Genomic DNA, 16025 nt, shown 5'->3' on the forward strand with positions numbered 1-16025 from the left:
TGACTCGAGTCCTACTGTTTTAGTCAAATACTAATCTAGGTATTACTGTGAAGCTATTCTGCAGGCATAATTAAAACCACTTATCTGCTGACTTTGAACAAGGAATGATCTTGGATGATCTAGGTGGGCCTGAATCAGGGGAAAGGTCTTACAAGTAGGGCTGACCCAAGAGAAATTTCACCTGTGTCCTGGTCACCCTCCCTTCTGACTGGCTGCCCTTTGGATTGTGGATTAGCTTAGCCACAATCACAGAAGCCAATTCCTTGTGATAAATCCCTTAATATATGTACCTTCTACTGGCTCTGCTTCTTGGGTTAAACCCTGATACAGATGAGCAATAACAACAATGTCCACTGGGGGGCCTTGTCAGGTATTATAACACAATTCAGAGCAACCATAGTTATTTCATGTCTCACTGGTGCTTAGTCATTTCTCTAGAATGGTGCTTTCTGCAGTGCTAATGCTTCACACCCGTGGTACCCAACTCAGTGGGCATCAGCCACGTGGAGCTTCTGAGCACTTGAAATCAGGTTAGTGAAAATGAGGAAAGAAATTAAATTAAAAAATTTTTTCTTTCAATTTTTTAGGCCATGCTGTGCAGCATGCGGGATTTTAGTTCCCAGATCAGGGATCGAACCCATGCCCCTTGCATTTGGGGTGTGGAGTCTTAACCACGGGACCATCAGGGAAGTCCCAAAATTAAATTTTAACGTATCTAAATAGGTTCTCCAAGACCCTCTGGATGCCCTCCTACCGCCCCAGAGCTACCTCTAACCATTCTTTTACCAGTTTCCCCTAAGGATGGAGAACCTGCCCCCCAGCCTGCCCAGGATGCTCAGCTTCCCTCTGGTTTGGACTCATGGTGTGACCTGGAAGCTGCTGTCCTTGAGGTAACCTGCGAGAGCTCCGCATTTGTCTTTTCTCCCAAATGAACATGTCTGATTCTGAAGTCGGGCCTCCGGTCCGGGCGCTGCCCGAGCTGCCACGGAAGGGCACGGGCTGCCCCATCTCCCACCTCTTCCCAAACCTGTCCTTCCCCAGGGCTTACGAGGCGTCCTGCACAAACTCCTCCTCCCCTTCTGTCATGACACAAAGCCTCAGCTCTTGTAGAGGTGCTCCATGAATACTCAAGACGTGAGGACAGGCAGACGGACGGACCACTTCATACACACACACAGCATCCCTATGGGTCACTGAGGCCTTTTTATTTTGCACACAAAACCACGGGGGATCTTGCCTGTGGACACCTCGGAGGTTACAATGCAGATACACATGGCTCCAGACACGTGGTGGAAGCGAGGTGAGAAAAACAATGATTTGGGCCAATTCTATGATTAGAGAGCTAGGGTTTCCAGCAGGGTTCCAGATGGTCAAGCTTGGCTTCTGCAGTGGGTCTAAGGAAGCAGTGAGAACGTCACAGGAAGGGGAGAGGGCAGTTAACTATCAGAGGCCCCTCAGAGCACCGGCGGGGGCCTTGAGCTGCCCAGTTGACATCAGGAGCAGGTCTAATTAGCCGACGAGTGACCGCAGGGCTCACCCGCCCACAGCTTACTTGGCGAGGGGGTTTCTGAAGTTCCTGCCGGCAAACTTGGCCTTGCTGCCCAGTTCCTCTTCAATTCTTAGGAAGCAGAAAGATAGAGAGACAGGGAGGGAAAGAGAGAAGTCACACCTCAATGCAGTAAGTTTTCCCACCCAGAGAAGTGGTCAAAGACACATTTCCTGCCAGGAAGTTGGGGACCCAACCATCGCCCAGTCTGTCCAACTATTCCCCTAAATTTGAGCTTCTTGGAGATGCCAGGAATAGAAGAGCATTCGGCTCTCTCCGTCCACCCAATTCACCCAACAAGTTGTCCACTGGCCGCCCCTTCGCCTGCCTTCTCTTCCCCCCAATGTTTCTGAAGGACAAAGGAGAAGAAATGGTAGGATTGCTACTTCTTAGAATATTTAAGAAAATGTTTTTTCAATGAAAGGATAACCCAGTTTCTGCAACAAATGGCACAGGGAAATAAGGAGGGGGCACTCATTAGTGTGAACTCTGTTTGGATCCTGATATCAAAAAAAGGGGGGGGGTATTGCTATTACCACTAATCGTGGGCATCATCACTGTACAGTGGTTATGATAAAAAACAAAAATAAGTCTTTATCTGAAAGAAATATATACAAGTGAAATCATAAGATGTCTGGAATTCGCTTTAAAATTCTCCAGGAAAAAAGGGTATAAAGAGACAAAACATGGAGGAATACAGACAGCTGGTGTATCCGGGTAATGGGGAAGGCAGTATACATTCTACTGTTCACTGATCTTTTTTATATACTTGAAATTGTCCAGGATAAAGTTTTAAAGATGGGGTAAGGTGGGAGAACTTATAAAATGGGAGTTTCTTTTCCCTTCAAGACTGGAATAAAATAACAAAGGGCAGGTCTCCCTGTGTTTATAGGTGCTTCCCAAGGACACACTGAGACAAAAAGGGAAAGGACCAGAACGGCAGAAGGCGATGAACAGTGGAAACCCTGCTGTGTGCCCTTTGGCAATTTTTCTTCCTCTCTGTGAGCTCTGGTATCTTTGTCCACAAAACAAGGGTGTAAAATGAGAGCATCACTAAGGCTTCCCTGTAGCTCCCCAACTTCTGATTCAGTTGTCTAAAGGGGAGCCAGTTCCCTCTCTCACCAGAAGATGGCAGCATCGTGTGCAGCAGGCCCCGCTCCGGGCCAACGCTGCCAGGCACCCAACCGTCCCAAACTAACGTATCAGGCCCCAACCCTTGTACCCACCCCACAGGGCCAGGGGCTCCTCCTGGAGACCAAGCAAGCCCACACACGCAGCGAAGGCAGACTCTTTACCTGAGGATCTGATTGTACTTGGCCAAGCGCTCGGATCGGCACGGTGCACCAGTCTTGATCTGGAAGGAGAAAAGAAAGGCCACAGTTGCTTACAGTGGACACTGAATCTTCATGGGCATTTTGGGCAAGGGGAGGGTGCCATGGCAGAGAGCCAGCAATTTCTTAAAGAGGATCCCTGGCCCTAGGAAGGAGGGGATAAAAGGGGCACCCAGGACCCCATTCTCCCCCCTGCCCCCCCCTCCGTCTGTGCTCAGGAAGTCGAGGTCAGAGAGAGCAGCAGGGAGCACCCTTCACCCCAGGGAGCTCTTTACCTGCCCAGTGCACAGTCCCACCACCAGGTCGGCGATGAAGGTGTCTTCAGTCTCCCCGGATCGATGCGACACCATGACGCCCCACCCATTGGACTGGGCCAGCTTGCACCTAGAAGCCAGGGACAACCCGACGGCATGGCTCCACTACCTGGGCACTGTGGCCCCTTCTGGCCTCCTGAGGCCATGACTCACCGCTCCCAGTGGGGGGCCAGGGGCAGCCCTGAGCTCCCAACTGCTGGGGAAGACAGTAACCCTCGCCCTCCTCTGAAGGGCCCGAGGACCTTTCTCCACCCTCTAGTCACGTTTGAAAAACTGGGTTCTGCCTCCTCGAGGGAGAGAGACGTGTGTCTCCTGACTAACGTTCTCCGTGTGACATTAAATCAGGAGGGTAGGGCCGCCAAGTGGTCAGGATCAGAACACAACTGCCCAACACCCTGATCCCCTAGGGGCCAAAGCTTACTTTAAACGCCACCAGGAGCTCCAGTCAGGAGGGCCCCTCCCTCCACGCAAGGGCACTTACGCCTGCAGGGACTCGGTCACGGAGCCGATCTGGTTGACTTTGAGCAGCAGGCAGTTGCACGATTTCTCGCTCACGGCCTTGGAAATCCGCTTGGGGTTGGTCACGGTGAGGTCGTCCCCCACCACCTGGATTCCCGCGCTGGCAGTGAACTTCTGCCAAGCTTCCCAGTCATCCTGGTCGAAGGGGTCCTCGATGGACACCACTGAGCAGAGCAGGGCAGAGCGTGTTCCATCAGCGTGGCCCCCCAGGCTGCTGACCCGCCGCACCCCAGGGCCCCCTCCCGCCCTCCCTCCTGACTCACCTGGTCTCCCAACCCCCTCCCAGGACAGGGACTGCAGTCACCTGCAATCCTGCAGCCCCGCTGTTGTTAAGTGGGAAATTTGCGGCCCAGGGCGGTTTGAAGTTAGCACCACCGAGAGTAAAAACAGAGCTGTGGCCCCAGAGGGGTGAAGACCGGGCTTTGTGTCTTGGCTCCGCTTCCACCAAGTTACTGAACGTCAGACGCTTCCTGGTCTGAACACCTGCTCCCCCATTTGCCGTGTGCCCCTGGGCAAGTTCTAACCCCCTCTGTGCCCGTGTCCCCTCTCCTGTGTGCATCAGGTGACGCAGAGCCCAGGAGCGCCCAGGGCTCCTGGCTCTCAAGGCTCCTTTCCTCACTGTCAGTGGAGCCAGGACGTTTGCGCAGGAGGCTGTTGCAGGACAGGAGGACAGTGACAGGAGGCGACCACACTGCACTGCGGCTGGCCGGCCGCCCGCTCTGCTGCACCAGGCACCCCAGTGAAGGCTCCACCCCCCTGCACACCTGCAGCCGCCCCGGGAGCACTCACCTGGGTAGTCCCTGACGAAGGACTTGTACAGGTTGGCCAGCTCGTCGGGTGTGATGTACCTGCTGGGGTCGTCGGGTGACTTGAAGTCCAGGTCATACTTGCCCGACCTGAAGAACTCAGAAGCAGCCACGTCCATGCCAATGACGACCTTATCGGTGTAGCCGGCCTTGCCGATGGCGTTCTTCAGCAGCTCCAGGGCTGGAAAGAGATGGCGGTGAGCGTTTGGAAACCAGGAGGATGGAGATAAAACTCCCCTTTAACTCTGCCAAATGGGAACCGTAAGGGAAGAGGAAGAGGTGCTCTGGCCCCAAGCACCAGTTTCAAAGATTCCAGTTAGTCTTTTCTGCTCTGGGGCAAGAAACCATTGGTCAGGGCCAGTAGTGCATGGCCAAGTTGGAAATGGACTCTGAGAGGCTTTTTCACTGACAAATGCTCCCAAATTTAGCACCAAAGAACAGCTGTGCCGGCCAAGATACAGTGACCAGCTGCGATCAGCTGTCCCGCAGAACTGGCTTTAAATAGAGCCAAGGCTGAGATCCAAGAGGGAGCCCAGTGAACGGGGAGCCCGCACAGTGAGGCCCCCGCTCCAGCTCTGCTGTCCGGCCCAGGCTCAGGGCCGGCCTCGCTCAGCAGCGCTGCCAGTAGGGAAACTGACAGACACTGGCTCCTGTTCCAGTGTCCCCAAGACCCCCAAGATTCAAATTGCGTGAAGGGCCACTTTTTATAGGTTAAAATAGCCGAACGTCAGCAATTTGTATGACCGACCCAACGAGCCGGATGGACATTTTCTTTCACTAGCCGTCCTTGAAGGCAATGAAATATGCTTGGAACCCTACTTTTTCTTCTAAACCAAAAATTCACCCATGAATTCTTTTCCTAGGACTTCTGTATTCTCTACTCAACTCTCACATTTAATCCTGTGCCTAAGGATTCAAAGCTAAATAAAGCCTGTGCAGCATTACGACGGCTGAATGACCCGAGACGGTTACTGACAGCAGTCCTCATCACATCCAGCATCCTTGAACACGGAGCAGGCTGCAAACCTTTGCCATCGCTGGGGGAGCAGGGACGACAGCAGGAAAACAAACCTCCTCCCTACCCCCACCGTCAGCCCAGTTTAAGCAAATCATCAGGCCGTTCAGAAGTCGAATTAATAAGAAAATTTCTCGTGATTTGTTTTTCAAAAAAAAATGAAGCGCTAGCTCCCATGTCTGCAGGGTTTTGCATTTTGCTACTTAATGAACGAACGGTGGAAAGAGCAGCGCCCCTGAGGGCAGGCGTGGAAGGCTGGCAGACGCTGGGGGCGGTGCTCAGAGATCCAGGGGCTTCTTCCAGAGCATACCTTCTTTGTTCTCCAGGATGTTGGGAGCAAACCCGCCTTCGTCTCCCACGTTGGTGGCGTCTTTCCCGTATTTCTCCTTGATCACATTCTTCAGGTTGTGGTATACCTCCGCTCCGATGCGCATGGCCTCCCGGAAGTTTTCGGCCCCAATGGGGAGGATCATGAACTCCTGCATGGCCAGCTTGTTGCCAGCGTGAGAACCCCCGTTGATGACGTTGAAAGCCTGTGGGGAGAGAGACAAGTACAGCTCCAGGCCCGGGGGGTCCCGCCCCTCAGCAGCCCCACGACACCCAGGTGCATGGCTCCCACGTGGGGCCCGTGCGGCTCTGAAGCCACAAGGTCTCTGCACTGCGGTCACTACCACCACAAGCGCACACAACCCGACAAGGCAGGTACAATCTTCATCTCCCATCGACAACTAAGGAGATGTGTGCAGGGCGGCCGAGTCACCTGCTCAGGGTCACTCTTAGCTGGCGGCGGCGGAGTTATTTGCAGCCGAGACCCCCAGAGCCTGCTCCTACCCGTGTGCTGGACAGTCACACGTGGATGAGGTCAAGAGGCGGGAGGTCTCGGGACCCCAAGAGAAAGCAAACACTCGCCACTCACCGGAACTGGCAGGATGACCTCGGCATTGCCAGCCAAGTCGGCAATGTGGCGGTACAGGGGCACCCCCTTCTCAACGGCGCCAGCCTTGCACACAGCCAGGGACACGCCCAGGATGGCGTTCGCACCAAACTTGGCTAGAACAGAACAGGTTATGTTAAGGGATTTCTTACTCACCAGCCTTCCTCCTGCTGGCCTCCCCACCTGCACCACTGTGTGCACCCTGGATTGTATTCAGAACCTTTTCGTTTCTATCTCCTTTGCATATTCACACCAGAAATGCAATAGCCTTCCACGTAGGCTGCTTTTTCCCCCAAAGAGAAAGCCCTTTCTTTGGTCCATGGGACTCTGGAAAATTCCGTAAATTGCTTGATTATTTAAAGCACGAGCCTCTTCTGAGCAACCCTACATGCCTGCTGCTGTCATCTGGCTACGCTCCTGATGTTTAAAAATGTGATTTATTCGAGTTAGGGGAGGACCGCAGACAGTTGCGTAATTCATCGTTAGGGACGACATGACCTCTCCCCAAAGGACTTCAAGGGTCTTCAGGAGAAGCCACAACCTCCCTGGCAAGGACCCCACCTCAGGCCACTCACATTTATTTTCCGTGCCATCCATCTCTATCATCAGCTTGTCGATCTTCTGCTGCTCCACGACGCTCAGTTTCTACAGGGAGAGGGAGGGTAAGCTGCTTGGGAGGGCGTGGGGCCTCCACCTGCATGCCCTGTGCCCTCCGTCACAGAGCCATCAACCCTGGGAACGTGCGAAGCCCAGATCAGTTCTGTGTTACCCATGCGTCTGGCAGGCAAAAAAAGGGGGGAATGCCAAGAGAAAAGGGGGAGACAGAAGAATGCCCTTCACTTGCTTTAAGAGCATCAGGCACTTCTCCAAGCACGAGGGATCCGACAACGCATGGTCCTCATGTCATAAAGGGGAGTCTACCGAGGGGGTCCGAGGTCACGTTACACGTGAGGCAGAATCGTCTGGTTCAGGCTCAAGAAGGAATTACTCCAAAGCAGTGTGACTTTTTGGGCGGCAAATAACAGAATTCATTGTTCTTCACCAGCAAAGTCAGTTTCTGCCGTCACTCAGCTGCCCTCAGTGACAGCAAACTCCATCATCTGATGGGAGATACGAGTTTTGTACACAGTCCACAATCATTTAGCAAAATGTTTGACGACTGATGAAAATGGCTGGTTTTGGCAAGAGTATAAGTAAAACTGGTGTCTTAAGAACTGGCTCAAAGTAATGTAATAAAAGTCGGCATTACTTTAAAAACTCCATACGTGAATGATACCAGCACATTATTTATAATGTTTCTTATATAAAAGCTAAAATATGAAAGAAAACCAGAATCTGTAAGTCCATCATTCCACGTTAACAATTGGGCATCTTTGGCTTTCGTGACAAGGCATCTTTGGGTAAAGTTAGAAGCCACCCCAGCAGATGGCTTGAGGCCAACCCGCACCAAGAGTTAGACTGAAGTTTGTCTCTCCCAAGTAAAGGAAAATGTCATGAAAGCCCTGCTCGCTGTCCGTCAGGCCAGGTGAGGGCGCTGAGGCACAAAGAAGAGCGCTGTGTGGAGGCCCCCGGAGGCCGGGACGGAAGGTGTGTGCGTGGCGGGGCAGTGCTGAAACCTCCGCCTGGGGACCCATTACAGCCAGCCACGGGGGCCAGGCCACAGCAGGCAAGCTGGGGAGAGGATCAGCAGAGAAGCCGCTTGCCACCGGCGTGCAGGGTGGAGCTGGGAGAGGGGCCATACCAAGGAGGACACACAGGCCGAGGCTGGGTTTGGACCCGAGAAAGGGCCATAGTTACGGAGAGCGGGGCTGGAGGGAGGATAAACGAGACCAAGCTGCAGAGTAGGTTGGGCTGTGGGATCCCCAGACCCACTTCACCCACAGCAGCTCCACTTTTATCTGTTTGACACATTGAGGCTCCAAGTAGGATTTTATATAATGGGAGTTCTGCTGTGTAAAAACACAGTAAATAATTCCACAGTTCATGAAAAATGAGTCAGTCGCCACGGATACTACATTTAACGCCCCTGAGAGCCGCTCTTAAGATCTGGATTTTAACTCCCCGAAGGTCAAGATGGTTGTGGGGAAACATCAAGGCTCTAAGAGCCTCCCGTCCCTCGGATCCAATTCCATGCGCTGTTAGCCATGGACACATGGACAGGCAGAGGGTGGGTTAGGAAAGGCGAAGTTATTCGCATGCACGACAGGGAATCCAACCGGCTTCTTTAGCTCTCAGAATAAGCTCTTCCATGAACAGGAAAGCCTCCTGGGCTGGCCTGGGAGGCGCTCTGATAGCATTAATGTACATTAGTTATCAGGAGGCAGGTCCTACCTTGCTAACCAGGGCAGGCGCAATAGTTTTATTGATGTGCTCAACAGCCTTTGAGACACCTAGAAGGAATAATCAAATCAAATTACCAACATTAATGAAAGACAGGCTTGAGCAGCATTGCTGGAGAGAACCACTCACCACGTCAACCCAGATATCCAGAGCCCACCAGAGACCTTCAATGGGACCTCCTTCAAATCCCCATCGCCCTCTCCCCCTGGAATCGGAGGGCTTCCTGGCCCAGTCTGAGTGCTCTTACCTAGGACCCCCAAGGGTTAGAGCCGCACACAGAGCAACCATCCAGAATGTCTGAAGGAGGTTAGTTGGCAAGACCATGCACTGGACAGGCCAGCTGCAGAGACTAAAGGACGCCCAATGCATGTATTACCTGTGTGCACAGGGCTGGTGCCAGGAACTCGTTAATGTACTTAACGGGTCTGGAGACACCTGACCAGTAGAGATGGGCAGAGAAGGAAAAAAGACAGACTGAGAGGAGAACAGGCTGGGAAGGAGGCTGAGTGAGAGAAAGAGAGGAAACAGGAAGACAGGGAGAACGCTGCAGGGACCGTGCATTTGTCCTCATCACAGCCAGGGCACAGCGGTGTCCCGCTGCTGGAGCCACGTACCACCTGGGCCGTCAGCAAGGTCCCTGGGGAGAGCTCTCTGCACAAGCTGCCTCCCTACAGTGGGGCGCTGCGACCCTGGCCCAGTGCCCCCAGCCCCACCTCGCTCTCGCCGCCTCCTCTGCAGCGTTTCTGGACTCTTTCCTAATCGCCCTCCCTGGAGAGTTGGCAGCACACGTGCCCCGCACCTGTCTACACACGTGGCCCTTCGGAGGGCCACGAACCATGAACTGTCACGATATGTTTCTGCTTCCTCTCCAGAACCAACTCCCGTCCCCGTTGAGAACGCACAGTCTAGCCCTATCTGCTTTTCTGGAGTTTGGCCACACAGGTTCTATCTGCAGAAAGGTGAGCACTGCCAACACAGTATCCAGCCCGTCTGCATACAGCCCAGCGGAGGCTGTGGCTCTGCCAGAGACCGAAAGACAACGACAGCCCATCAATGCTGAGCCACCAGCCAGGCCTTCGGGAGCTCTTCTCCTCCGCGACCGGACCCCTGAAGAGGCCTGATGGCCCGGAAGGCCCTCCGAGCCCTCCCAGAGGATGGGAGGCTGCCCCTTAGTACTAGATAACTTGTCTTCTTCTTCTCCCACATCCCCTGACCCAACCAGGAGTTCTTCACAGACTGGAGACAAACCGCAGTAGAAGTAAGTGTTACAGCGCCTGCCCTGAGCTACGGGGTCAGGGGTGCTGGGACCCGTCAGCCCGCTCTCCCCTCCTCCACGTGCGGCGCCCACACTCTGGGCCGAGTCAGAGGTCTGCTACCCTCAAACGCAAGCCGCGGGGAGCAGGAGGGAGGCTGTGGCTGCCGGGAGGCCGGCCTGGGTTCGGCCCTTACCTTTGCCCATGTAGCGCGTCTTGTCATTGTCCCGGAGCTCCAGGGCCTCGTAGATACCAGTTGAGGCGCCACTGGGCACAGCAGCTCTGAAGAGACCTGGATGTTGAGAAAGGGAGGGCGAAAAACAGTTAATGACTAAGAAATAGCTCCCGCCCTCCCCGCTCACTGAGGCAGCTGCCCTTAGGAAACAGTTACTTCCTCCCAACGATGGGAGGACTCAGACGGGCTGCTTCTCCTGCCTGTCACGTTTTTATGATTCCGCACTGCAGACACTAGAGCATGGCTGATGAATTTCTCTAAAGAAAAAGGTCTAGAGCAGAGCTTCTCAGATTTTAACGTGCACACATATCACCTGTGGGTTAAAGTGCAGATTCCAAAACAAATGGGAGGTCTGAGCCCACACCTCTCAAAGCTCCCCACTGGTGCCCCGGAGCTGGGCCGTGGACCACCCCCAGCAGCGCGGCCTAAAAGAAATACAATGCAGGCCATCTATGGGATTTAAGGTTGTCTAGCAGCTAGTAACCCACGAAAACACTGGGCTATTTTAGACAGTCCAGCTCTAGAGCACCGTGGCCAAGCTTCCCTTAGACAAGTGAGATCAGGTTGCTAGCTTTCAAGCCTTGAAAGCGCTGGCTCAAGAGGAATCTCTACAGCTCATCTGCCTCAGCTTAAGGAGCAAGAAATGCTATTTGGGGGTTCTCTGCATAACAGGAAACCAGAAAACAGGACAGACTGGAAGAGTAAAGGAATAAGCACAATAACACTAGAACCCAATCAAGCATGCACTGCGCAGTCCTGCAGATATAGAAACCAGCTGCCTGGCTAAGCCTGGACTGTGGAGCAGAAAACCGGCAAATCTTCTTGGAGAAGGTGCCAAGAAAGTGCCAAGAAAGGCACCGCAGAAATCCGGTTCCACGGGGCAGAAGGGTTAGGGGAGCAGGAAGTGTGGGCAGCCTCTTGAATCTCCTTGAAACCGTTAGGGATTTCCCCATCTGAGGTATGCCGAGAACTGGGGGGTGCGGGAGATGTGAAGGCAACGAACTAAGAGGAAAAACCCAACCAAGTATCGCAGTCATACTTGGCTGCATGCCTGTGCCACCGCACTGACTGTGTGACCAGCAGGACACACGTGCTTCTCAACACAGGCCCTAGCTTTCTCTGTATCCATCAGGCGCTGGACCAGGTGAAGAAATGAGGAAAGCAAGAGTGACCCTAAGGTGAACTGTGGACTTTGGGTGATGATGTGTCAACGCGGGTTCGACTGTAACCAAGGTACCGCTCTGGTGGGGATGGTGACAGCGGGGACACGGGGTAGACAGGAATGCTCTGTGCCTTCCACTCAATTTTGCTGTGAACCCAAAACTGGTCTAAAAAATAAATTGTAAGAAAGAAAGAAGTGATGAAAGGTTCTTAACAAATTTATGACTTCCTGGTTTTTTTTTCTTTTCTTAAAAGGATTAAGACACATAAGAGAAAGTTCCATTCATTTAAATGTCATAAGACATGAATTTTAGTCATTTTAAAGAGTTTCAAAGAAAATTCCCCCTCCCAACAATCTTCTAGTGTCTTGGGCCTTTTTTCGTTGTTCAAAGGCTATTAATTTCCAAGTGGAAAGTTCCACTCTGACTAAGTGTGCCAGTTTCATAAGCTGAAAGGAAATTCTCGCCATCTTCTGAGAACACACAGCATTTGCCACAAGGCACATGCCCAGAAGGAATCGTGTTCTGAGGGCACCCCAACAGTAACCAAAGGCAGACTCCTGCCCAGTGTATCTCGACTCGAGGAGCCTTCATTTTCTGGGCAAGGGAGGACAGGAAGGGAAGGGTTCCACAGCCAGGCCTGTGATTCAGACCATGACTCAGCTCTGACTGGCAGGTCTGTGCTCAGCACCTCTGGGTGATTCTGCCTGAAGCTCCTTTTCCAATTTCAACCATTTAGAAAACAGCTGAGACATTGCTGGAGGTAATGCAGGGCTAGGGAAGCACTAGATTTTCTTAAAGTAAAAGAGAAAAATGGGGGAGCTTTTAAGGGTTCCCATTCTATTCTTTTCTCATGTGGGCAAATTATTCCTAAGGGGACTTACAGCCAGGTAAAAATATGAGCCTCTGGAATGTTCCAACACCCCAAAGTAAAAACTGTCCCGGATCCTCTGTCTAAGAGTGATTTCTGGAAACGGAGTAGTCCCCTAATCTCTTTCCTTTTCAAGGAAGAAAGATCCATCCTATCACACCGTATCTACGTATTTGTTCACAGCGAGCTGTGAAGCAAACTAGTGATAGGCCCTTTTAGGGACAAGGTTATCACATTACTTCCACACCTCACTGACCTAGCAGCCAACCTGTGTTCTGCTCTACGTACCAAGAAGCACCAAGACAAGGACCTCTTGCCTTAAAACCCTCCCAACCTTCCCCCAGTGGGGAACCACAGCCTACCAGCATGTGCAGACCAGAAAGAAAGGCTTTTACCATAACAGATGTTTTCTTGCCTAAGGCTCTGTCATTTGAAGTTTTAAAAAATGGAGTGTGGTGCTAGGGACTTTAGAAAAAATGGTGGCCCATACCTTTTGAGGTGTAGAGATCAACCTCAACAGTGGGATTCCCACGAGAGTCGAAGATCTCTCTGGCGTGGATCTTGAGGATAGACATGGTGAATTTCTGTGGGGAAGCACAGTCCATAATTTCCATAAACCATAATGCAGCCTCAACTCATTAAGCAAGGGGTCACTTCTGAGGATCCCTAGACTAGAAAGAGTCTGCATAAACTAAAAACTGCATGTAGGAAGGCTGACTGGAGTGGGAGAAAATGCCTGCTGGAGAGCACTGGGAATTGTTCCTAAAAAGTAGGTAGGGTTAGCTCTGCAAGGCCCTCGTAGTTCAGGTCTTGTCCTACAGGCAAAGAAAGCCCGGCGGCGCGTGCTGGCGGGCAAGGTTCACACGTTGATGGCGTGCAGAGTGCCTGAAGAGGAGAAAGTCTGAAACTGGCTGTAATTAATTACCAACAAGGGCAGGCACGGGGCCATGGGAAAGGGACCAAATCAGGGCCAAGGGGACATGAAGGCCACAGGCAAACTCATCTAGGATTAAAATAAAAAACCGGGGGGGGGGTGACCAGGAGGAAAATCGGGTTTGTAGTGGAACAGTGAATTAAAAGTTGGGAACACAGTTCATCAAGTAAAACCTGAGGTAGCAGGAGAATGCTCAACCGGTCGATGTTGGATAATCAGTTAGAAATTCTGAGTTTGGAGGCCAGGAATGAGCTCCTTGGTCTATGTGCTGTGATCTTTGCCAATTTCTGAGCCTTTCAAGCCTCACAGTATTTGGGTCTTTAGCAAGACAGGGCACACAAATAACATTATCTAGTCAGTGTTGTTTTCAATGGGCATTTCACCCTATTAAAAAAACTTAATTATGAAATGTCGTGATCTGTAACTAGAGAAAGGATTCTATCTTTGAGCACCAGGATACACCAACGGAAGCGCTTTCCTTTGAAAACACCTTGAGAAAAAAGGGGAGGGGGGGTTTTGTAGCTACAGAGAACAAATATCAAGAGCTCAAAGAAAGCCCCTTTCTTGCTTTTTCCCCCCCGAGGCTCTCCAAGGAACAACCGAATTGAACAACTTGTAGGAGAGGAACCAAATCAGTGTTTGGAAGCCATTATCTAGCTGGGCTCCTCTCCATTATCTTCTCTGGAATGTTCTGAAGCAGCAACTGGCATCTTTTTAAGTTTCAAAATTAGATACTGAAGTCACTTCTGTGGCTTTGTTTTTTCTTTGTAACAAAGGAGTTTTATTCATTAGCCAATAAAAAGGTATCTAGTTTTTATCTCAAAAAGGCAAATTTGTTTAAAATCTTTTAATTTTAAAATTTTAGTTAACTTTGAGTTTTGGTTAAATCATATACCCGTGTAACACTGACCACCCCAAAAAAGTCCCCAGAGGCCATTTCCAGTCCCTGCTCCCCCTGCATCGCCATGCCACCACTGATTTACTTCACAGATTTTAGATGCACTTTTAAGCACATGTTCATTACACTTCCTCATCATACAGCTGTAAGATTTCATTTCTGGTTTTATTTTAGTGATATAAGACAAGGCAGTCGACTGATTTCACGATGTGAAAATAAAATTCAACGTATCTTGAAATTACATAGAAAAACTTTTCTCCGAAGTCATTAAAATGCAGGGAGCACAGGCAGGGCGGAAGATGGGTCTAACCAGGAGCCTGCACAGCCTTTTATGTGCCGGGACTGAAGCCCGGACCAGGGGCAGCACGAGCACACCGGGCAGCCGGGGCCTAGGTGTGCCCCGGAAGCAGGTCAACCGGCTGCCCACACCGCCCAGGGGGAAGACCACATTGCAGAGGAAGCAGCGAACAGGAAATTTCCTTAAAGTACATCCTTTTATTTATTTATTTTTTTAAATGTTTTTTTTTAATTTTTATTGCAGTACGCGGGCCTCTCACTGCTGAGGCCTCTCCCGTTGCGGAGCACAGGCTCCGGACGCGCAGGCTCAGCGGCCACAGGATCACGGGCCCAGCCGCTCCGCGGCACGTGGAATCCTCCCAGACCGGGGCACGAACCCGCGTCTCCTGCATCGGCAGGCGGACTCTCAACCACTGCGCCACCAGGGAAGCCTAAAGTACATCCTTTTAATGTCAGATCAGGGGCCGATTGTTGGTGGCCAGCCCGGGGAGCAGGGAGCGCCTCGTGCCCGACTTGGGCGAGGTCGCCTGCAGGGCTTCCAATGACCCCACGACTCTGCTGCAGTCCCCTTCAGATCAAGTGCCTTCTGAAGGCAGATCAGTCCCTGCTCATTCCGGAGCAGCGACGGGCTGGACACTCAGGCGCCAGGCCGAGGGCCACCAGCGGGAGGCAGGGGCGCGGGGCCAGGGGTGGGGTGGGCTGCAGCTTCCCGGGCATCTCTCCTTTTCCGGCCCCCTTTCTCCATTCTCGGAAGGGCCTGGCTTTAATGAGCACGCGGGTTAGGCCTGGAGCGCTCGCCAAACCTTCCACCCTCACCGCCTGCTGTCCTGGTGACCGCGTGTTCTACCTCTAACTTCCCGGGACAGTGACGCGGCCCCGTTAACTCGTAATCACAGGCTGAGCTGCACCTTCCCCTCCGGAGAAACCGGGCGCCGCGCCCCCGCCTCGGGCCGCGACGCTGGCCCGGGGAGGCCGCTCGCGCGCGCCGACCCGCCCCTTCCCCGCCGAACCCCCGGGCACGCCGTCTGAGGGTCAGGAGCGCCCGCGGGCCCGGGGCACCCACGCGCCGCCTGCCCGGGCGCTTGCTCGGCAGCCCTTCCTTGAGTCCTCACCCGGTCGCCTGAGGTCGCCGCACGAGAGAGAAGCAGAGGGTGCTGAGGACAGCGAGGGAGAGCTTTAAGCTCAAGGTCTGGACGTTCCAAGTACCGCGAGCTCGTCTCCGCTCCGCCGGCCTGGACTTCCTGCCCAGCTCGAGGGGACCCCGCCCACTTCCCGCCCCTCAAGCCCACCCCCTCCGCGCTGCCTCGCCATTGGCCCGGCGCGCCGTCACTCGGGCCCTCGCCTCCGAGGGAAGGGTGGGACTGCGGGCGTCGGGAACTGGAAGAGGGGGCGACGTCCCGGGGAGTTGGGGCGGGGTCGGGTTGGGCGCCCCAACTCCCTCGCGGCTTTGTGTGGATGCCGGCGAGCCCCCGTCCCCCTTCGCTCCCGCCCGCTGCTGGGACCCGCGGCTGAGCCGAGTCTGTGGTGCTGGGGGCCCCGGGGGAGGGGCGGGGCGGCGCGGCCGGCATGAGG

General features: G+C 53.1%; 1 protein-coding gene across 1 annotated transcript; it reads right to left on the minus strand.

The window, feature by feature from the left end:
• Window positions 1–1184: 1184 nt before the first annotated feature.
• On the minus strand, window positions 1185–15695 carry ENO1 (enolase 1). The gene is made up of 12 exons (XM_060088922.1): window positions 15566–15695; window positions 12815–12908; window positions 10255–10350; window positions 8797–8855; window positions 7041–7110; window positions 6448–6581; window positions 5842–6064; window positions 4500–4697; window positions 3673–3874; window positions 3153–3261; window positions 2842–2900; window positions 1185–1618 (listed from the first exon to the last, which is right to left on the minus strand). Exons 2-12 carry the CDS (start codon window positions 12897–12899, stop codon window positions 1549–1551), a joined length of 1305 nt encoding a protein of 434 aa, XP_059944905.1. The 5' UTR covers window positions 12900–12908; window positions 15566–15695; the 3' UTR covers window positions 1185–1548.
• Window positions 15696–16025: the final 330 nt, after the last annotated feature.

This window comes from Mesoplodon densirostris, chromosome 2, assembly GCF_025265405.1.
Source record: "Mesoplodon densirostris isolate mMesDen1 chromosome 2, mMesDen1 primary haplotype, whole genome shotgun sequence".
Classification (NCBI taxonomy): Eukaryota; Metazoa; Chordata; class Mammalia; order Artiodactyla; family Ziphiidae; genus Mesoplodon; species Mesoplodon densirostris.